This window comes from Ranitomeya variabilis, chromosome 2 (assembly GCF_051348905.1).
Source record: "Ranitomeya variabilis isolate aRanVar5 chromosome 2, aRanVar5.hap1, whole genome shotgun sequence".
Lineage (NCBI taxonomy): Eukaryota > Metazoa > Chordata > Amphibia > Anura > Dendrobatidae > Ranitomeya > Ranitomeya variabilis.
Genome location: NC_135233.1, coordinates 781,295,073 through 781,316,966, shown reverse-complemented (window position 1 = coordinate 781,316,966; position 21,894 = coordinate 781,295,073). Strand labels below are relative to the sequence as shown.

The following is a 21,894-nucleotide window of genomic DNA, read 5'->3' as shown; positions in this document are numbered from 1 at the left end:
GAAAAATTAAAAATTTCAGGCAACAGCAGTATTTTCAGAGAAAAATCATAATTTTGACTACCCAATGTTATAAAATTCTATGAAGCTACTGTGGGTTCAAGATTTTCACCTCACCGTCACATTAATTCCTTGAAAGGTACAGTGTCCAAAATTATGTCATTATGTCATTTGTGGGTGGAAATTTCCACTACCTTGGCATGTCTGGGCTTCTGCAAATGCGATATGGTATTTCCAATCTATTATAGTGAAATTTGCACTCCAAACATGAAATCGCGCTTCTTCCCATCCGAGCCCTGCCCTGTGCCCAAACAGTAGTTTCTGACCAAATATGGGGTATCATCACACTTGGTCAGGAGAAATTAAAAAGCAAAATGAGGGATATATCTTCTTCCTGTTGTCCATTGTGACACTATTTGTGGCTAAATCAACATTTTTAGTTGAAAAAAAACAAAAACTGTAATTTTTTTTTTCTCCTTACTTTTTGTGTTAATCGCTTCGTGAACGCCGATGGTAGATAAACGTTGGCGCTAGCAAGGCTTTGTGCACCACTGACGTTTGTCTACGGTAGGCGTTTTTATGTTCAGCGGGACCCCCACGTAATTTATAACAAGAGGATACCGGTGCACAACGCTTCCTGTGACCTCCGACCTCATGGAGACCTGATTGGTTCAAGTACTGATGACATCAGCGTCACACCAGCCAATGAGAAAAATCACTGGGAAGTTTGTTGTAGCAACAAACTTTCCCGGGCGATCTGCCTCATAAAAGCGCTGTTTCTCCTCTGATCTCCTGTCAGTGAGAGATTAGAGGAGAAACAGTGTTACAAGTGCTGCTGCGATCTTACTATAAAGTAAAAAATAACAGATAAGGCAGGTTAGGGTTAGTGATAAAGTTAGGGTTAGGCTAAAGTTAGGATTAGTGTTTATTCTAATGTTAGGCCTAGGCTAAAGAATTAGCTTTTTTCAATTGATTCACCAATAATTTGGTCTCGTCAGTCACCGTTTTCTATTTCCAGAAAAAATAAAAATAATAAAAGAAACAATAAAATGGTCCGTTAGTATTATAATGCAGAGGAGGCTTTTACACTTTTATGTTCTGACAGCAAAGAAAGTGCAGTGTCAGATGGCGATGTGGATTTCGAGGGCTTTAGTAGCAGCAACAGTGATAGCTCAGAAATGAGCAGTGATTCTGGTCCATCCTCACACACAAGGACCAGTACAACAAGAAGGGCAAATAGTGCTTCTGGAAAAATGTCTCCAACTCGAGGAACAATGCCCAGTGCTAGCGCTGTCCCTAGTGCTTGCGAATTGGGGCACACCAATGTCCAAGGGGCTTTGCCTCTTGATGTAGCATTTCCCAGATGGGAGGTTTCAGATTCAGCTACTACATTCATCCCTAATTTTAATGCCATTCCTAATATAAATGTGGAGGTGGAAAATTTTGGACCAATTAATTTTTTTAATTTGTTTATGACAGATAGCTTGCTAGAGCATATTGTCCTACAAACAAATTTATATGTGTCCCAATTCATCAGCCAGAATCCATGATCCTATTATGCTAGGTCAAATTTATGGACACCAACTAATGTCCTGGAAATGAAAACATTTTTAGCACTTGCATTCGCTATGATGCTTGTTTAAAAAAAGAGTATGTGGTCCTTTTGTTCCAACTGTCCTGTTCACGCTACCCCTATGTTTTCTGCCATTCTTCCTAGGACCCGTTATCAATTGCTCATGAGATTTGGGCATTTTAACGACAATAGTCAATGCCTGCCCAGAACTGCCCCAGAACACGACAGACTATTCAAAATCAGACCAATAATCGAAGACTTGACAGAAAAGTTCTTAAAGCTCTACACCCCAACAGAAAATATTTCCATTGATGAGTCACTTGTAAAATTCTAAGGAAGACTTCACCTCAAGCAATTTATTCATTCTAAGAGGGCAACGTTCGGAATAAGGCTCTATAAAATGTGCGAGAGTTCAACCGGATACACATCAGCTTTTTGCATTTATGAGGGGAAAGACAGCCAACTAAACCCACTAGGATGCCCTACTTATCTGAGGACATCTGGAAAAATCATTTGGAAGCTGATAACTCCATTTTTATAAAAAGGCTGCAATCCTTATTTTGACAACTACTACACCAGCATACCCCTATTTAAAAGTCTGGTTGAACATAACATAAGGGCTTGTGGGACCATTCGCAAAAACCGTCAGGGGTTTCCACAATCGTTGGTCAATGAAAAGTTCCTAAAGGGGCAGTCAAGGGCTTTATGCAATGGGGAGCTGCTTGCCCTTAAGTATAAGGATAAAAAATATATTTTTATCCTGAGCTCGATCCACACAGATGCCACAAGGGCCACTACAGACCAACAGGGATCCACTACTCCAAAACCTGTGTCTGTCATTGACTACAACAAATATATGGGGGGTGTGGACCTTGCAGATCAGGTTCTACAGCATACCAGGTATCAAGAAAATCATATACCTGGTATAAGAAGTTAGTCATTTATTTGTTTCAAGTGGCCACATATAATTATTTTGTGTGATGCAAAAAAGCCGGAAATGCAGATACTTTCCTTGTGGATATCGAGGAAATCCCAAGTCTGAACTGAAAATGTAGTGATGAAAGGGATTCACCAGTTGCGAGGAATCTGTGAAAAAAGCAAGACAAAAATTAGTACAAAATACCAGCAATAACTTTACAGTTATAAGTCAGCTTTAACAGTAGGAGATACAATAAAAATAATTATTAAAAAAAATACCAGCAACAACATTACAGTTATAAGTGTGCTTTAACAGTAGGAGATACAATAAAAATGGCTTACCTAAGAGTCACCATCAGATGCTCCACCGGTGAAACTGAGAAGCTGCAATATGTATCACTTCTTGCAATGAGGTGTCCAATCCGTTCCACCAACAAGTCGAAGTTCTCCGCTTTCATCCGCATGTAGCTGAAAAACTTCTCAGGGTTTCCTCGTAACTCCATGTATAAAGTAGAACCCCACGCGTCATTCTCTGTGATGTGATTGGTTGGATCCAAAAACGCCACAGATGCATGATGCGCTGTCTCTCTCGCTCCTTCTCCAGAACAATCGCTTTCAAATGATTAGCCTCAAAAGTAAAATCCACAGAAATCTTCAGAATCTTTGCCATAACTCCTTCCATCTTCGCCACTTGCTCCTCTACAACCTGTCAAAGATGGGCTGTAGGAACACTGTATGTATGGGTTTTCCGTTAGCCAATCACGTTTGGGAGCCTCCCATGGGTGTTTTTAAAAACTGGATCCGTCGTAAAACGGACAAAAAAATGGACGAAATGGATGAAAAACTGATGCGACGGATCCAGTTTTTTTGCCGGATGCATCTGTTGCATCAGTTTTTCACAATTTTTGCCGAATCCGTCGCTCTGGCTCGCCGCCGGATTTAGCCTGACGGCAAAAACCTGATGTGTGAAAGCAGCCTTAGCAGATAAAAAATGCCATTCCAGTCTCCTACAGGTATCAATTACACTATCATTGTGTTTATCAACAGCGATACACATGATATCGTTTACTGCATTAAATGTTCTGCTTGCCAAGGACGTTACATTGGATGTATCACAGGGAAATTAAAAAGACGGATAGCAGAACATCTAACTAATATTAAAAATGAAATCAGCTCATATTCAGGGTCAGTCAAGCATCTTGTGAACACACATAATGGTGTCATGTCTCATCTTAAATTCTATGGGCTTGACAAAGTTGTATGCCCAAACAGAGGAGGTAACTGGCAGAGAGAGGTAACTGAACACAAAGCCTTGTGGATAATTACATTAGATACTAAAATCCTCAACGGAATAAATTATAAAAATGATTTATTTTTTATTGACTGATTTCAGGATATGCAGATCTATCTAATATATTTCTACATCTCTAGTATCATGGATACATCTTATACCTTTACCTTTCAGTGTGTATTGCACCTCATTTGCTGTTGTGTTTAACTTTTGTGCTTTTCTTTGCCTATTTTTTTTTTTTTTTTAGTTTTCAGATAAATCCCTTAATTATATCAATATGTCTAATGTTTAATCAGAGATGAATGAAAATTTTTTTGATAATGAATACATCTCTATGCATAAGTATAATATGCAAACGACGTACATTTTTTTTCTAGAGCAAGAAGGTTGTTTTTTTTTTCACGCACCTGTCATGGCTATTTTTCATCTCCCAATTATTTCCATGTTTTTGTCATGGCTTCCACCATTGGTTAGTTACAATTCTGTTTATGATTTGCCTTTTTGTCTTTTTAACCCTTAGTGACCGAGCCAATTTTGACCTTAACGACCAAGTCAATTTTTACAATTGTGACCACTGTCACTTTGTGAGACTGCTTCTTCATGATATAGTGTACTTTATGTTAGTGGTAACATTTCTTCAATTAGACTTGTTTATTTATGAAAAAAAAAAGAAATTTTGCAAAAATTCCAAAAACTTAGCAATTGTCAATCTTTTAATTTGTGTGCCCTTAAAGGGAACCTGTCAGCAGGATTGTTCCCATTAAACTACACACAGTGTCAGGTCGACGCCGTTATATTGATTAAAATTATACCATGTGGTGCTATGATTGTATATTCATAATGCAGACTGCTGACAGGTCACCGATCCCTCACTGACTGCCCCCTAATTTATCTGTACATATTTCAAAAAAAAAAAAAACCCTTCTGCAGTCAGTTGCCAGCCATGGCACCTGCTCTGCAGCATAATGGCATGTTTTATGTGCCAATAATACATTCTATTCATGGTATTCAGCTATGGGAAAAAAAAATTGAAAAGGGCGCCCACCTGCGCAATAGCTGCTATCAGTGTCTATAGCTGTGATGCGATAGTTGCTACTGTGCATGCGCCGGCGGCGCCATCTTACTGGAGAAGAAACAAAAATCTTCCTCCAAGATGGTGCCGCCTGCACAGTAGCATCTCTCGGCTATCTTCGAGCTGCGACTGCTCAGGCGGCGCCATCTTGGAGGAGGATTTTTTTTCTTTCTACAGTAAGATGCCAGCGCATGCGCAGCAGCAGCTATCGGATCACAACTATAGACACCGATAGCAGCTACTGCGCAGGCACAGCGGGCGCCTTTTTCAAATTCATTTTTTTGGGGGGTGATCGGTGACCTGTCAGCAGCCTGCATTATGAATACCTAAACGGAGCACAACATGAAGACCACCCCACCGGCTGCCCCAGAGCACTTTAACTACTAACTTGAAAATAAAGATTAAAGAACAACCACAAGATGGATTTCATCAATCAAGGTATCAAGGTACTTAGTATAATAACGGCGCTGACCTGGCACTTTGTGTAGGTTACTGTGCACAATCCTGCTGATAGGTTCCCATTAAATCATAGTCATGTCACACAAAATAGTTAATAAATAACATTTCCCACATGTCAACTTTACATCAGCACAATTTTGAAAACATATATTTTTTTTTTTGTTAGGACGTTATAAGGGTTAAAAGTTGACCATCTTTTTCTCATTTTTCCAACAAAATTGACAAAACCATTTTTTAGGGACCACATCACATTTGAAGTGACTTTGAGGCGCCTATATGACAGGAAATACCCAAAAGTTACCCCATCCTAAAAACTGCACCCCTCAAGGTGCTCTAAACAACATTCAAGAAGTTTATTAACCCTTCAGTTGCTTCACGAGAATTAAATCAATGTGGAAGGAAAAAAAGCCGTGGCCCCTAAGATTTTCCGACTCTGGGGGCGCTATACACTTATTTCTCAATGCCATTAAAAAGCTGCGCTGAGCAATAAGTACCCTTAACTGCCGCCGTTAAAATCCATATTGGCGGACTTTAAGAGATTAAGCTATGTCTATGCTATTTCTATTATGCTATGATCCAGAGCGGTTCACCGTTTGAAACACGTCCGTGTATATGTTTTTCTAGGTGTATGTATTTTCTAATCTTATGGACTAACAATAAATGAGCATTTTTGTGGATGTGCGGGATTTCTCTTCCATTGCCTATTACCGCTGAAATCTGCCAGCTGAACACTGCACCCGCCGTTCCGGACTATTCCAGTGGATATGTTATTGAGCCATGTTGGTGAACTTCCTCTCCTCTTTCTTTTTAATTTCCCATTAAGCATGGGGGTACTAAATAGGTGTATTTTAAGAGAGACATGGAAGGTGCTAATAAGGACAATCAAAAGCTGCAGTCAGGAGGGGAGGGGAGGGGGATGAGGCTGCACACAGTAAGAAACAGTTTGGGTGAGATATAGGCAATCCTGTGACTACGTGTATATGAAGGATTACTGCTGTTACACTATGGTTGCCCTTTCTACCTTCCATATTTTCAGTGGGTGGCCTCTCTGCTCATCCTTTGAGAAGCCTCTTTTCCCTCCTGTGCAGTACGTGCATGGGCTCATTAGGGCTCTGTGTCAGTAAAGCTGCATGCCTGTGTCCATGCGGCTCCATAGAGCAGGACTGGCTGCAGCTACATAGCCTTGATGACAACCCTGGCCGCAGACTGGGTCCTGTGAATCAGTTTGCACCATTTGTACTGACCTGAATAAGGACTGCAGCACGTCGGACTACTAAAAAGCCTTGTTATGCATTTTTCCACCAAACACCCACAGTACTTTGTTTGAATCCCAATGATAATGCACATGGCCTTGATCAGTGTTTCCGATGGACAGTCCTGCAGAGCTATTTGTCCATCCTGCAAAGCTATTCCACCAACCAGAGCTCCTTCATAAAAAAAAGTATTCCTGAGACTGCAGCAGCAATGCGCATTAGCCTGGCGCGCTCCTGCTTCTGTGAGTTGGGCAATGCCGAGCATTATAATCTCGGCACTGGCATAAGTTATCCTGTGCGACAGAGACCGCTCAGCCTGAAAAGTGAATGAGTGCACAGATGATGATGGGGTGCAAACAGGGCTGACGGTAGATGCATCTACGTAAATGTAATGGTGCCCCAGCAATATTTTGTCTATTTACATGATGACCTATTGTTCTCTCCTGAAGTTTGTTCCTGATATAACCCCTTAAAAGCTTTTTCATAAATTTTGCTTTTAACTCTGTTCCTTGCATAATGAAAGGTAATCTATTGAGCTATCAAATGTGAACTGGGAAAACCTGAGAAAAGATAGCACTGTTCTACATATTTTCAAAAGTTGTTAGGTTCAGTTATGAAATGAGCCTTGTCTTAAAGGGAATCTGTCACCCCTATTTTTGGCCTATAAGCTGAGGCCACCGCCATCAGGGGCTTATCTACATCATTCAGTAATGCTGTAGATAAGCCCCCGATGTAACCTGAAAGAGAAGAAAAATAGGTTATATTATACTCACCCAGGAGCGGTCCGGTCGGTCGCAGTCCGGTCCAGGGCCTCCCATAGTTCATGCAATGTCGTCCTTTTCTTTGCTTCCTGTCGCGGCTCCTATGCAGGCGTACTTTGTCTGTCCTGTTGAGGGCAGAGCAAAGTACTGCAGTGCGCAGGCGCTGGGCCTCTCTGACCTCTCCCCTAATGGCGGTGGCCGCAGCTTATAGGCCAAAAATGGGGTGACAGATTCCCTTTAATGATTTTGACCTCCAGAACTCAAATCTGACAATGACAATTTTTAGTTGACTCTTCTATGATAGCAAATAGTTTTCCTTTTTCTTCTAAATATAATTAATGCATAAAAGTTTCATTACTTTGAAACATTATTACTTTTGCAAATATAAAGATGCACAGTATTTTGTTATGCTAATTTTCTGATAATTATTTAGAGGAAACATAGCAACAATTCAAATAACTAAAACATGACTAAACACTATTGCAAATTATAAACAATAACCGGAATTGCACTACAAAATTTGTGTGACGACTGTTGTCGGGTGTCCCGGGACCAGGGGCTCCTCCCCTGTCCCTAATGCTAGGGGCGTCCTAGCTCGCCATATTCCCCGGATTACTGCTGATGATGATGAAGATGCCGGAGCCACATACCTTTCCTTACCTCCTGAATCCACCCTCAGTCTGTACCCTTCCCCCACCCAGGGAAGAGGGGAGTTGTAGTGTACCGTAATACACCAACCAGACTAACAAGGCAATATAAACATGGAAAAAGGAAAATACCAATCATACAAATATACTCACACAAACAACAGAGGTAAACACCAAGGAGTGGAGGATGGAGAATTCCATTTTACTTGATTTCGTGGTGAAATCTCTCACCGTGCTCATCGCTCACTGCTCCACAGTTTGGTGGAAAGAAGTCTAAATGCGAATGTAAGAGATGAATCTATAAGGACCTGTTACAGCCAAGATCTTTTATATGTCTTGACATTTTCCACCAACTCTTTATAGCCGTCTCCTTTTGAATTTCCCCAAAAATTAGATACCACTAATGCAAATTCTGCTCATGCAGCCTTTTCCTTGCCCTGCAACAAACAGAGAAACTCTTCATCTTAATGAAGCTTATGAATCTGATTTATGTATCCACCCTGGGGGGCAACCACCTTTAAGTCACCACAGACCAATCAGTGTAGAGCCTTCATTCCTCTGGATTATGACTTCTCTTCAGAGCTTCCATTAACCCCTTAACGACCAGAGGTATTTTTGGTTTTGCATTTTCAATTTTTGCTCCCCTTCTTCCCAGAGCCATAACTTTTTTTATGTTTTGGTAAAATTGGCCATTTGAGGGCTTGTTTTTGCGGGACGGGTTGTGCTTTTGAATGACACCATTGGTTTTACCATATCGCGTACTGGAAAACGGGAAATAAATTCCAAGTGCAGTGAAATGGCAAAAAAGTGCAATTCCACAATTGTTTTTTGTTTTGCTTTTTTACTAGGTTCAATAAGTGCTAAAACTAACCTGTTGTTATGATTCTCCATTACAAGTTTATAAACACCAAACATGTCTAGCTTCTTTTTTAGTAGTGAAAAAAAAATTCCAAAGTTTGTAAAAAAAAAAAAAAATTGTGCCATTTTCCGATACCCATAGCGTCTCCATTTTTCGTGATCTCAGGTTGGGTGAGGAATTACTTTTTGCGCTCCGATAAGATAAAGTTGCAATTTTGGTGCAAATACGTTCTTTTGATCGCCCGTTACTGCATTTTAATGCAATGTTGAGGCAACCAAAAAACTTAATTCTGGTGTTTTGACTTTTTTTCTCGTTAATTCTGTTTAGAGTTCGGATTAATTCTTTTTTATATTGATCGTGCGATTCTGAACTCAGCGATACCACATATGTGTATGTTTGATTTTTTTATTGTTTTATTTTGAATGGGGCAAAAGGGGGGTGATTTGAATTTTTATATTTACATTTTTTACTAGAAGCTGCCATAACCCAGTCGTCTCTGCTACATACAGGTGATCAGATCACCTGTATGTAGCAGAATTGCTAACTTGCTATGAGTGACGACCACTGGGCGGCACTCATAGAAATCCTTTCCCCTTTATAATATGGGCTCTGATGCAAATGCTTGTCAAAGCTAGCATTTGCTGCATGGCTTAAGGAGGGAGAGGGGTTAATTTGAGAAGGAGTGTTGGAGGAAGTTATCTGTAACTGTTGTTTGGTTTGTAAGTGTGGTAATTCCCCATCCTTCTCTATTTTGGTTTATTCCCCTACCTCCACTCCGTGATGCATTCCTCTGTTATATGTGAGTGAATATTTTGTATGCCTGGAGTTTTCTGTTAAGCCTTGTTTGTGTTGCCTTGTTTGTTGGGTTGGTGTACTATGGTGCACAGTAGAGCCCCCTCTTCCCTGGGTGGGGGAAGAGAACAGATGAAGGGCTAACTCAGGAGATAAGGCAATGGTAGAGGCCTTCAGAAGTATCCCGTGGAGTAGGGTGAGCTAGGGCGTCCCCTAGTGATAGGGACAGGGAAGGAGCCCCTGGTCCCAGGTCACCTGACAGCTGTCATGACATGTTGTTTAGCCTTTTTTTTTGTTAAAAGCAACTGCTGCGTCTGCAGCACTCACAAATCCATACAACCAAAACAGGATATAAAGAGACCAGATGTGTACATCCTATTTGTCTGAGTGTATTCTTTGTCTGTATGTTTTCTGCAGCCAGTCACTCACTTTGCAGACAACATCATTGAAAGTTATATTTGTTCTGTTTTTGAAACCAAATGGCTTTTGATTTTTTATGTTGATTTTTTTTGTATGTAGGCACACTTCCTAGCAGTGTTTCACTGGAGGCCAGTAAAGCATTTAAGCCCAGGTTAGTACATTACTCCTTTACAATATGTTTGTATTGTTTGATTATGATTTTCTGCTTGTTAAAATTTTAAGTTGTATGACTATATTTAACCCCTTATCAAAATGTGATGTGCAGAATTAATAAGCCATCATCTGCCTCTTACAGCTACGGGTGGATCTCTAATAGCAACATACAATGTTCGCCAGCATAGGGGCACCCCTCAGTGTGATCTTGGGTTGCCGATGGGTTGCCATGACAGCCAGGTGCCTTATGAAGACCCCTGTGCTTGTCATGACTTTGTCCTGTGAAAGCCAGCTTTTAGCCAGTGTTCATTCTAGGCTGTCATTTTCACTAGAAATAGCTGTTATTGCTGCGTTCGTAACAGTCCGATCTACCAATAAATAAAATAAATGAATCTGATAAATCAGTAAATAATGTAATGAGAAAAGAAATCAAAACACCAGAATTGTTTTTCGTTGTTGTTTGTCCGCCACAACATTGCGTTAAAATGCAATAAGAGGCTATCAAAACATCTTATCTTCCCCAGAATGGTATCCTTAAAAATGACAGGTCAAGGCGCAAAAAATAAGCCATCACCCCGCTCCATATCCTGAAAACTGAGAGAATTATGAGTCTCGGATAATTGCAACACAAGCAAAATGTTGTTTGTTTTTTTTCAAATTTCAGAATTTGTTTTTACTACATAGAAAAAAACAACGGTATACATATTTGGTATCTGCGCAATCATACGTCCCTGTCATGCACTGCTTACAAGCATTAAGCAGCTGCTGGCACCGGAGCGGGATGCTGCGAGGGAGCGCAGTGTTGGTGAGTGTATTGTTTTTTTTTTTAATCTTTCCTGATGGGGCCATGCATACCAGGAGCAAGGTTGGGGGCCAATTATAAAAGAAAAAGGATGGGACCAATCATACCAGGAATGGGATGGGGCCAATTATAAAAGAAAAAGAATGGTACCATTTCTACCGGGAACAGGATGGGGCCAATCAAACCAGGAAAGGGATGAGGACTATTATATCAGAATAAGGATGGGACCAATCTAATCAGGATCAGGATGGGGCCAATCATATCAAGAACTGGGATGGGGTCGTGCATACCAGGATCAGGATGGTGCAAATCATACCAGGATAAGGATGGGGCCATGCAAACCAGGATAGGGATGAGGGGGCCATGTATACCAGGATAGGGATGAGGCGACAATGTATAACAGGATAGGGATGAGTGTCCATGTGTATCAGAATGGGGATGAGGGGACCATATATACCAGGATAGGGGATATTACAGTACAGAATTGACCATTTTTTTGCTTCAATTCTTTTTTTTCCTAATTTCCTCCTCTAAAACCTAGGTGCGTCTTATGGTCCGGTGCGTCTTATAGTCCGAAAAAATACGGGTAATTTATGTACATCTGTGTTTTGATTTCTATGCCTTCGTGGATTGGATGGGTAGTTACCGACATTCGGTAAGAATTTCATGTTAATAGTACCTTTAAAAATATATTTACTTAGAAAATTGGTGACGTTTTCATTACTTATTTCACACACTAATATCCCTAGCAACCAGGCAACCCTTATGCTGGCTAACAGATGTAGATCATTCAGCTGCGGCAATAAAAACTAAATCTCAGAGCACTAAAAAATACTCGGAGGACATCTTGAGTAACAAGTATATTCGCTCATCACTAATAAAGATACCAAATGTAAATTTTTACTGAAGAATCAACAACAACTGGAACACAATTGTGAAGTTGAACGAAATGTATTGGTTATTTAAAATTTTTGTGGAAATTCAAAAACTGAAAAGTGGGGCATGCAATATTATTCGGCCCCTTTACTCTCAGTGCAGCAAACTCTCTCCAGAAGTTCATTGTGGATCTCTGAATGATCCAATGTTGTCCTAAATGCCTAATGATGATAAATATAATCCACTTGTGTGTAATCAAGTCTCCGTATAAATGCACCTGCTCTGTGATAGTCTCAGGGTTCTGTTTGAAGCACAGAGAGCATCATGAAGACCAAGGAACACAACAGGCAGGTCCGTGATATTGTTGTGGAGAAGTTTAAAGCCGGATTTGGTTACTAAATTATTTCCAAAACTTTAAACATCCCAAGGAGCAATGTGTAAGTGATCATATTGAAATGGATGGAGTATCATACCACTGCAAAACCAAGACCCGGCCGTCCCTCTCAACTTTTCATCTCAAACAAGGAGAAGACTGATCAGAGATGCAGCCGAGAGTCCCATGATCACTCTGGATGAACTGCAGAGATCTACAGCTGAGGTGGGACAGTCTGTCTATAGGACAATAATCAGTTGGACACTGCACAAATCTGGCCTTTATGGAAGAGTGGCAAGAAAAAGCCATTTCTCAAAGATATCCATTAAAAGTGTTGTTTAAAGTTTGCAACAACAACAACACCTAGGAGACACACCAAACATGTGGAAAAAGGTGCTTTGGTCAGATGAAACCAAAATCGAACTTTTTGGCAACAATGCCAAACGATATGTTTGGCATACAGCTCATCACCCTGAACACACCATCCCCACTGTAAAACATGGTGGTGGCAGCATCATGGTTTGGACCTGCTTTTCTTCAGCAGGGACAGGAAAGATGGCTAAAATTGATGGGAAGATGACTGGAGCCAAATACAGGACCATTCTTGAAGAAAACCTGTTGGAGTCTGCAAAAGACCCGAGACTGGGACGGAGATTTGTCTTCCAACAAGACAATGATCCCAAACATAAAGCAAAATCTACAATTGAATGGATCACAGATAAACATATCCAGGTGTTAAAATGGCCAAGTCAAAGTCCAGACCTCAATCCAATCGAGAATCTGTGGAAAGAGCTGAAAACTGCTGTTCACAAACGATCTCCATCAAACCTCACTGAGCTCGAGCTGTTTGCCAAGGAAGAATGGGCAAGAATTTCAGTCTCTTGATGTACAATACTGATAGAGACATACCCGAAGTGACTTGCAGCTGTAATCACAGCAAATGGTGGCTGTTATGGACTGGTAATTTAGGAGCGACATGTGACTAGCTCTGAGCAGGTGGTAACTATACAGACCGCAGTTCCTGATCTTAACACAACACTAGAAGTAGCCGTGGGATGTTCCTGTCACTCCCTGGACACCTCGTCACAGCCGGAGAACTAGCTACCCCTAAAGGTAGAAACAGGAAAGCTATCTTGCCTCAGAGAAAATCCCCAAAGGATAGGATAGCCCCCCACAAATATTGACTGTGAGAGGAGAAGGAAATGACATACGTAGTATGAAACAAGATTTAGCAAAGGAGGCCACTTCTAGCTATATACATAGTAAGGAAAGAACACTGTGCGGTCAGTAATAAAAACTAGAAAAAGTCCACCGCAGAGATATGCAAAAATCTCCACACCTGACTAAAGGTGTGGAGGGCAAAATCTGCAGCCCAGAGCTTCCAGCTTAGCTAAATAGATTCATACTGATAAGCTGGACAAATGAGCAAAACATAGAATGTGCTGAACAATAAAGTCCACAACAAATGGACTGCAAAAGGACAAGCAAGGACTTATCTTTGCTGAACTGGACAGAGTGTCAGGGAAATCCAAAAGCGCAGTGGCTCCAAGCAGGAACAATTGACAACTGGCATTGATTGAGGGCTAAGGCCAGACTAAAATAGCCGAGCCAGAAAGACGATCAGTGGAAGCAGCTGCTAATGCTAAATCCAAGAAGCAGCTATACCACTCAAAACCACAGGAGGGAGCCCAAGAGCAGAACTCACAAAAGTGCTACTCACAACCACCGGAGGGAGCCCAAGAGCGGAATTCACAACAGGTGGCGCAACAAAGTATTAAGTTAAAGAGACCAAATAATATTGCACGCCCCACTTTTCAGTTTTTGATTTTCCACAAAAATTTAAAATAACCAATAAATTTCGTTCAACTTCACCATTGTGTTCCACTTGTTGATTCTTCACCAAAAATTTACATTTGGTATCTTTATGTTTGAAGCATGATATGTGGGAAAAGGTTGAAAAGTTCCAGGGAGCCGAATACTTTTGCAAGGCACTGTGTATGCCACTCATTGAGTAGTAATTGCCAATCACCCAGGAACAGCAGAGAACCAGTGAGAGAAACGTAATCTCTTTTTGAATAAGTGACAGCTATGGTACTGCTTGTTATGTGCATGAATGTTGTGATTGTTGGCTTGTCATATGCATTGGTAGATACAGTAAATGTGCTCCTCTCCTGATGTCTGCTTTCATAAATACTTGTACTCCCCTATTGCAACTTTATGTTCCTCTATTATTTATCCTATAAATTTCTTAACAAAATAATTGTCAGAACCGCTGTGAAGAGGTCCCTCAGTGAAGGCACTATAGCACTTCAGCTGGCCTTTATTCCTTTAATTCTCTGATTTGTTTGGGGTCACAGGTATTCGAATCCCACCAATCGTAAAGTGATGGTATATCCTAGCAATTTGCCACCACTTTATGAACTCGGAAAAACCCTGTAATACAAACATTTGGTGTCTATGCAGTCCAGAGGGACACAAGCTAGATGGTTATTGGATTCAAGCACAATGTTTTTATATGCATTTGTATATATATATGTAGAGCAGAATGCTACAACCTAGCCTAGTTTAAGCAAGTTTATTGTGTGGCTCCAGAAAATGCCCTTTGTACTGTATAGATGAGTCCAGAATATGGCAAAATTAGAACTTATAATATAATACTTAAAATTTGTTTGCAAAATGCTAATTGATTTCAGACTATTCGATGGTGCATTTGGTTTCCACAGACTTGGCGGCTCATTCATAATTTGATCACATCCCGGTGGGCATTATAACATGATTTGAAAGAGCTGGCATCACCGCCATCTCTCACCACAACTTTTGTCCTTTCATGATAGTGAGCTTCTGAAGCCCGGCGTATGATGCCCAGCTTCAGAGGCACACTGGCATGTCCAGAGAGCATGAAAGAGCCGGCAGTCCATGGAGGAGCTGAAGACCAGTAGCTGAAATAGCAGAAATGCACTAAAGTGTGGCCTAATGCGCTTTTACACATGCCTAATAAGACTGGGTTCTGTATTGCCTCTATTCCAGCGGTGTCACGAGTGACTCAGTTTGCCTCATTATAGTGAGTAGTTCCATCAGGGGATTTGTTTGAGTCCTGTTTGTTGAGATTCATACAGAAACCCATACGTAACTGCTCAATATAGAGCATACAATTAATATGTATTTAGCCTTATTCAAATTTTTGGGATGCAGAATGAAGAAATAAATACCATTTTAGGAATTGTGGCATATGGGTTCATTGAGCTAGATCGCTCCTTGCCTCTCACAACCACCTGGATGCCGTGGATGCTATTGACTGCAGCATCTGAGGGGTTAAGCAGCCAGAGATGGTACTTGCACCAGCCCTGGCTGTTGATGCAGGAGCTCCGCTTTCAGGTAAGCTGATTTTCTACAGTGATCATTCTGAGCACAGCTCTTGTGCAACGATGATCACACTGGAATGTCCATTTGCAAGATCCCTTTCCCAAACAGAACATACCATTTCCAGCGTCAATTAGGAAATAAGCAACTTTTGAAGGATTTATCTGATCTTTCATTAATTTTTCCACTCTTCTACAGATATGACTGGTTCCAAACAGATTCTACAGTGACCATAGTTATCTATACCAAACAAAAGGTAAGAGAGTAGAAGCTGCTCTATCCAAAATTCCCTCTTGGATGTCACTTACTGGACCCGTTAGTCTTTGTACAAATGCAGGGGTGTAATGAATTTCTCCTGATTTCAGTCTGTTGTTTTATTTGTGTATTTATTTAAATGTGTATTTTAATACATATTGTTGTGTATACAGTAGTGTTCACAATAATAGCAGTGTGTTCAAAAACATGAGTTAATCGCAAAATCATTATACTAGTTTTTATTTCCAGCATTTGGAACATTGCACACTGTTTTATAATCAAAAACATGAAGAAAAATGTATATAAGTTTAACTGCTTTGCAGAAAATAACAAAAAATAAACGTTGGGCTGTTCTAAAATATAGCAGTGTCAGCCTTTTTCTTTACAAACTCACAATACAGTATGTGCCTAATATTTAGTTGTATACCTACAGTTTTTTAGAACTGCTTCACATCTATGTTGCATAGAGTCATATAGATTTTTTGCCATTTGTTGGCTTTGGCACAGAAACGGCGTTTTTAATATCACCCCACAAGTGTTCTTTCGGATTAAGGTCTGGGGATTGGGCTGGCCACTCTAGAACCTCAATTTTGTTTGACGGGAACCAAGATTTTGCTTGTTTTCTGGTATGTTTAGGGTCATTGTCTTGTTGAGACACCCATTTTAAGGGCATATCCTCTTCGGCGTAAATCAGCATGACTCCTTCAAGTATTTATGATTAATGTGGTTAGTTATATTGGACTTTTATTATTTTGAACACTACTGTAAAAGGAGAGTTGCACTATTTTGGTGATATGACTTGCATGTGGTATTTGTAACTATTTTCCTCTGGACATTGTACCCATGTGGATAGAGAATAGTTGCTGTAATATTTCCAATAGACCGCACACATTGAGACGAAGAGATCCTGTTCACCTTTCTCTTAATAGCACACTTTAGAATCTACAGAATAGAGGATACTATGCAGCAGTACTAAGCTGTCTGGCTGTGAATTCGTCCCTGAGGTGGGAAAGAACGCTTAATCGACTCGGTCTGCTGTTAGGCTATGTGCACACGTTGCAAATTTGTTGCGTTACCTCTGCGTTTTTTCCTCGCGGAAATGCTATAAATCCGCACTGGATTATTAAGGCAATGTTAATCAATGGCATTCCTGAATTGTTGTGCACATGCTGTGGAAATTTCTGTCCTTATTCTCAATGTTTTATTTTCCGCAGCATGTCAATTCTTTTTGCGGATCTGCAGCGTTTCTGCACCCATTAACTTCCATTGAGTCAATCAAATCCGCAGCAAAACCGCAGGTGTAAAAAGGTTTGCGTATTTCGTGAGGATGTGCTGGCAAAACCACTGCAGAAAGGAAATGATGTCAGAAAGAGGAAGAGTGTGTGGGCGGAGAACATGTGCGTATGAGCAGAGAATAGGTGCGTGTCTGTCTGTGGGTGTCTGTGTGTGCAGATGTCTGTGTGTGTGTGTGTGTGTGCAGCTGTGTGCGGTAACGCTACCGCCAGTACTGTCAGTCACAGCGCTGCAGGATCATGATGGTAGATGTCAGCGTGAATCCGCAGCTGACTGTGACCCGCAGCGATGACCTGCGGTAAAAAAGCAGGCGTGGGCCGATGAGACTACTGCTCCCATCCGGCTATGTCTGCTGTCACTGATAACAGTGACAACAGGTGCGATAACAGTGACAGCAGATGCCGCTGATGGGAGAGTAGTATCTTCTGCCGGCACCTGTGCTCACAGTTTAACCCTTTTCTGACATTGGACGTACTATCCCGTCGAGGTGGTATGGGCCCTTATGACCACTGACGGGATAGTACGTCATCGCTGATCAGCCGCGCTCACGGGAGGAGCGCGGCCTACTGGGGCCGGGTGTCAGCTATCGCAGCTGACATCCGGCACTATTTGCCAGGAGCGGTCACGGATCTCTCCTGGCACATTAATCCCCGGCACACTGCGATCAAAGATGATCGCAGTGTTCCGGCAACACAGGGAAGCATCGCGCAGGGAGGGGGCTCCCTGCGTGCTTCCCTGAGTCCCTCGGAGCAACGCGATGTGATCACGTTGCTCCGAGGGTCTCCTACCTCCTCCCTGCAGGCCCGGATCCAAAATGGCCGCGGGAGGCCTTCCTGCAGGGAGATGGCTTTCAAGCGCCTGCTCAGAGCAGGCACCGGGAAGCCTCCCTGCAGTGCCTGTCAGATCGCTGATCTGACACAGTGCACTGCAAAGTGTCAGATCAGCGATCTGTCACTTTACTGTGATGTCCCCCCCCTGGGGCAATGTAAAAAAGTTAAAAAAATATATGTATATATTTATATGTGTAAAAGAAAAAAATTCCTAAATAAATAAAAAAAATATATATATTGTTCCAATAAATATATTTCTTTATCTAAATTAAAAAAAAGTCAAGTGCCCGAAAATGTTACCAATAAAAACGTTAACTCGTCCCGCAAAAAACAAGAACTCACATGACTCTGTGGACCAAAATATGGAAAAATTATAGCTCTCAAAATGTGTAGTCGCAAAAAATATTTTTTGCAATAAAAAGCGTCTTTTAGTGTGTGACGGCTGCTAATCATAAAAATCCGCTAAAAAACCCGCAATAAAAGTAAATGAAACCCCTCTTCATCAGCCCCTTAGTTAGGGAAAAATAATAAAATTTTAAAAAACGTATTTATTTCCATTTTCCCATTAGGGTTAGGGTTGGGGCTAAAGTTAGGGTTTGGATTACATTTACGGTTGGGATTAGAGTTAGGGGTGTGGTTAGGGTTATGGTTGGGATTAGGTTAGGGGTGTGTTTGGGTTTGGGTTTTAGTTAGAATTGGGGGGGTTTCCACTGTTTAGGCACATCAGGGGCTCTCCAAACGCGACATGGCGTCCGATCTCAATTCCAGCCAATTCTGGGTTGAAAAAGTAAAACAGTGCTCCTTCCCTTCCGAGCTCTCCCGTGTGCCCAAACAGGGGTTTACCCCAACATATGGGGTATCAGCGTACTCAGGACAAATTGGACATCTTTTGGGGTCCAATTTCACCTGTTACCCTTGGAAAAATACAAAACTGGGGGCTCAAAAATAATTTTTGTGGAAAAAAAAAAGATTTTTTATTTTCACGGCTCTGCGTTATAAACTGTAGTGAAACACTTGGGGGATCAAAGTTCTCACAACACATCTAGATAAGTTCCTTGGGGGGTCTGGTTTCCAATATGGGGTCACTTGTGTTTTTTTTTTACTGTTTAGGTACATCAGGGGCTCTGCAAATGCAACGTAACGCCTGCAGACTAATTCATCTAAGTCTGCATTCCAAACGGTGCGCCTTCCCTTCCGAGCTCTGCCATGCACCCAAACGGTGGTTCCCCCCTACATATGGGGTATCAGCATACTCAGGACAAATTGGACAACAACTTTTGGGGTCCAATTTCTCCTGTTACCCTTGGGAAAATACAAAACTGGGGCTAAATATAATTTTTGTGGAAAAAAAAAAAGAATTTTTATTTTCACGGCTCTGCGTTATAAACTGTAGTGAAACACTTGGGGGTTCAAAGTTTTCACAACACATCTAGATAAGTACCTTAGGAGGTCTTCTTTCCAAAATGGTGTCACTTGTGGGGGTTTCAGTGTTTAGGCACATCAGCGGCACTCCGAACTCAACATGGCGTCCCATCTCAATTCCAGTCAATTTTGCATTGAAAAGTCAAATGGCGCTCCTTCCCTTCCGAGCTCTGTCATGTGCCCAAACAGTGGTTTACCGCCACATATGGGGTATCAGCGTACTCAGGACAAATTGCACAACAACTTCTGGGGTCCCGGTTTTTCTGATACCCTTGGGAAAATAAAAAATTGGGGGAGAAAAGATCATTTTGGTGAAAAAATATGATTTTTTATTTTTACGGCTCTATATTATAAACTTCTCTGAAGCACTTGGTGGATCAAAGTGCTCACCACACATCTAGATAAGTTCCTTTGGGGGTCTACTTTCCAAAATGGTGTAACTTGTGGGGGGTTTCAATGTTTAGGCACATCAGGGTCTCTCCAAACACGACATGGCATCCCATCTCAATTCCAGTCAATTTTGCATTGAAAAGTCAAATGGCGCTCCTTCTCTTCCGAGCTCTGCCATGTGCCCACCTATGGGGTATCAGCGTGCTCAGGGCAAATTGGACAACAACTTTTGGGGTCCAATTTCTCCTGTTACCCTTGGTAAAATAAAACAAATTGGAGCTGAAGTAAAAAATTTTTGTGAAAAAAAAAGTTAAATGTTAATTTTTTTTAAACATTCCAAAAATTCCTGTGAAACACCTGAAAGGTTAATAAACGTCTTGAATGTGTTTTTGAGTACCTTGAGATGTGCAGTTTTTGGAATGGTGTCACACGTAGGTATCACATAAAGCTCTCAAAGTGACTTCAAATGTTATGTGGTCCCTAAAAAAAAAAATGGTGTTGTAAAAATGAGAAATTGCTGGTCAACTTTTAATCCTTATAACTCCCTAACAAAAAAAAATGTTGGTTCAAAAATTGTGCTGATGTAAAAGTAGACAAGTGGGAAATGTTACTTATTAAGTATTTTGTGTGACATATCTCTGTGATTTAAGGGTATAAAAATTAAAAGTTGGAAAACTGCGAAATTTTCTAAATTTTCGCCAAATTTCCGTTTTTTCACAAATAAACGCAGGTAATATCAAAGAAATTTTACCACTATCCTGAAGTACAATATGTCACGAGAAAACTCTGTCAGAATCATCAGGATCCGTTGAAGCGTTTCAGAGTTATAACCTCATAAAGGGACAGTGGTCAGAATTGTAAAAATTGGCCCAGTCATTAATGTGCAAACCACGCTTGGTGGTAAAGGGGTTAAAAAAAAAAAAAAAAAAAGCTAAATTACATACATATTCACATAAAAATAAAAAGCCATTATACTCACTTCTCACTAAATCCCCGACGCCCTTGTCTCCTAGAAGAAATGTAAAATATTAAACCAACATATACTCCCTGTCCGCCGGAGTCCAGGTAATCCAAGTGTCCCACGGTGATCTCACATGTAGAACAGTCACATAGGGAGATGTGACCCCCTTACCCGGCGACGGCGATACACTGACAGGAGGTAATATCTTCCGCAGTGTATCAGCTGATCACCACTGGTGCTGTCACTTACGGCACTACCGCTGTGTGAGAACTTTCCCAAGTGAGAGTACCGGAGCTGATGAACTCTGGTGAACTTTCAGTGATACACTGCGGGATATTACCTCCTGTCAGTGTATCGCCGGAGGCCGGGTAGAGCGGTCACATCTCCCGATGTCACTGTTGTACCGGTGAGATTGTTGTGGGACACTCGGTAATGGACTACATCGGACAGGGAGTATTATATGTTGGTTTATTTTATTTTTGTTGCAGGAGACGAGGGCGTTGGGGATTAGGCGTTCAGTAAGTATGGTTAATTAAGATTCAACAAAGGAGTCTGTGATTATTTAAAATAAATTACTTTATCCTGGCTATGTTTTTATTTACCATACAACTATAGGATTAGTAATGGATAGGTCTCTTATAGACTCCTCTCCATTACTAAGCCGTGGGCTTGATGTCACCGGACTATACAAAGGTGACATCAGCCCCAAAAATATGAACCCCACTTGCCACCACTACAGGGCAAGGCGGAAGAGTGAGGCTAAGTGCCATATTTGGCGCATCTTAGAGATGCGCCTTTTCTTGGGCAGCTGAGAGCTGATGTTTTTATCCTGGGGGTGCCAATATTCATGGCCCCTTCCCAGCTATTAATATCATCCCGCAGTGGTCTGCCTAGCCTTTGCTATTTCAATTTTATAGGGGGACCACATGTCAATTTTTTTCTGAGGTGCGAATTTAAACTAGCCACTAAAGGCTAAGCAAACAGCTGTGAGCTGATATTAATAGCCTGAAAACCTTTATGGCTATTGACTCCTTCCCAGAATATTAACATCAGCCCTCAGGTGTCTGCTGGTTATTAAAATTACGCTGGAGCCCACGTAATTTTTAAAACATTTTTTTAAAAACTAGCTGGCTGAAG

The 21,894-nt window shown here is 41.1% G+C and overlaps 1 protein-coding gene across 2 annotated transcripts in view; it reads left to right on the top strand.

Annotated features, from left to right (window-relative positions):
- CYB5R4 (cytochrome b5 reductase 4) overlaps positions 1-21,894 on the top strand; it is a 389,372-nt gene that overhangs the window by 181,504 nt on the left and 185,974 nt on the right. For both annotated transcript variants that reach the window (XM_077289796.1, XM_077289795.1), the window contains 2 exons: positions 10,142-10,193; positions 15,805-15,862. In XM_077289796.1, coding sequence (XP_077145911.1) covers positions 10,142-10,193; positions 15,805-15,862 — 110 coding nt within the window. The remainder of the gene's footprint in view (positions 1-10,141; positions 10,194-15,804; positions 15,863-21,894) is intronic.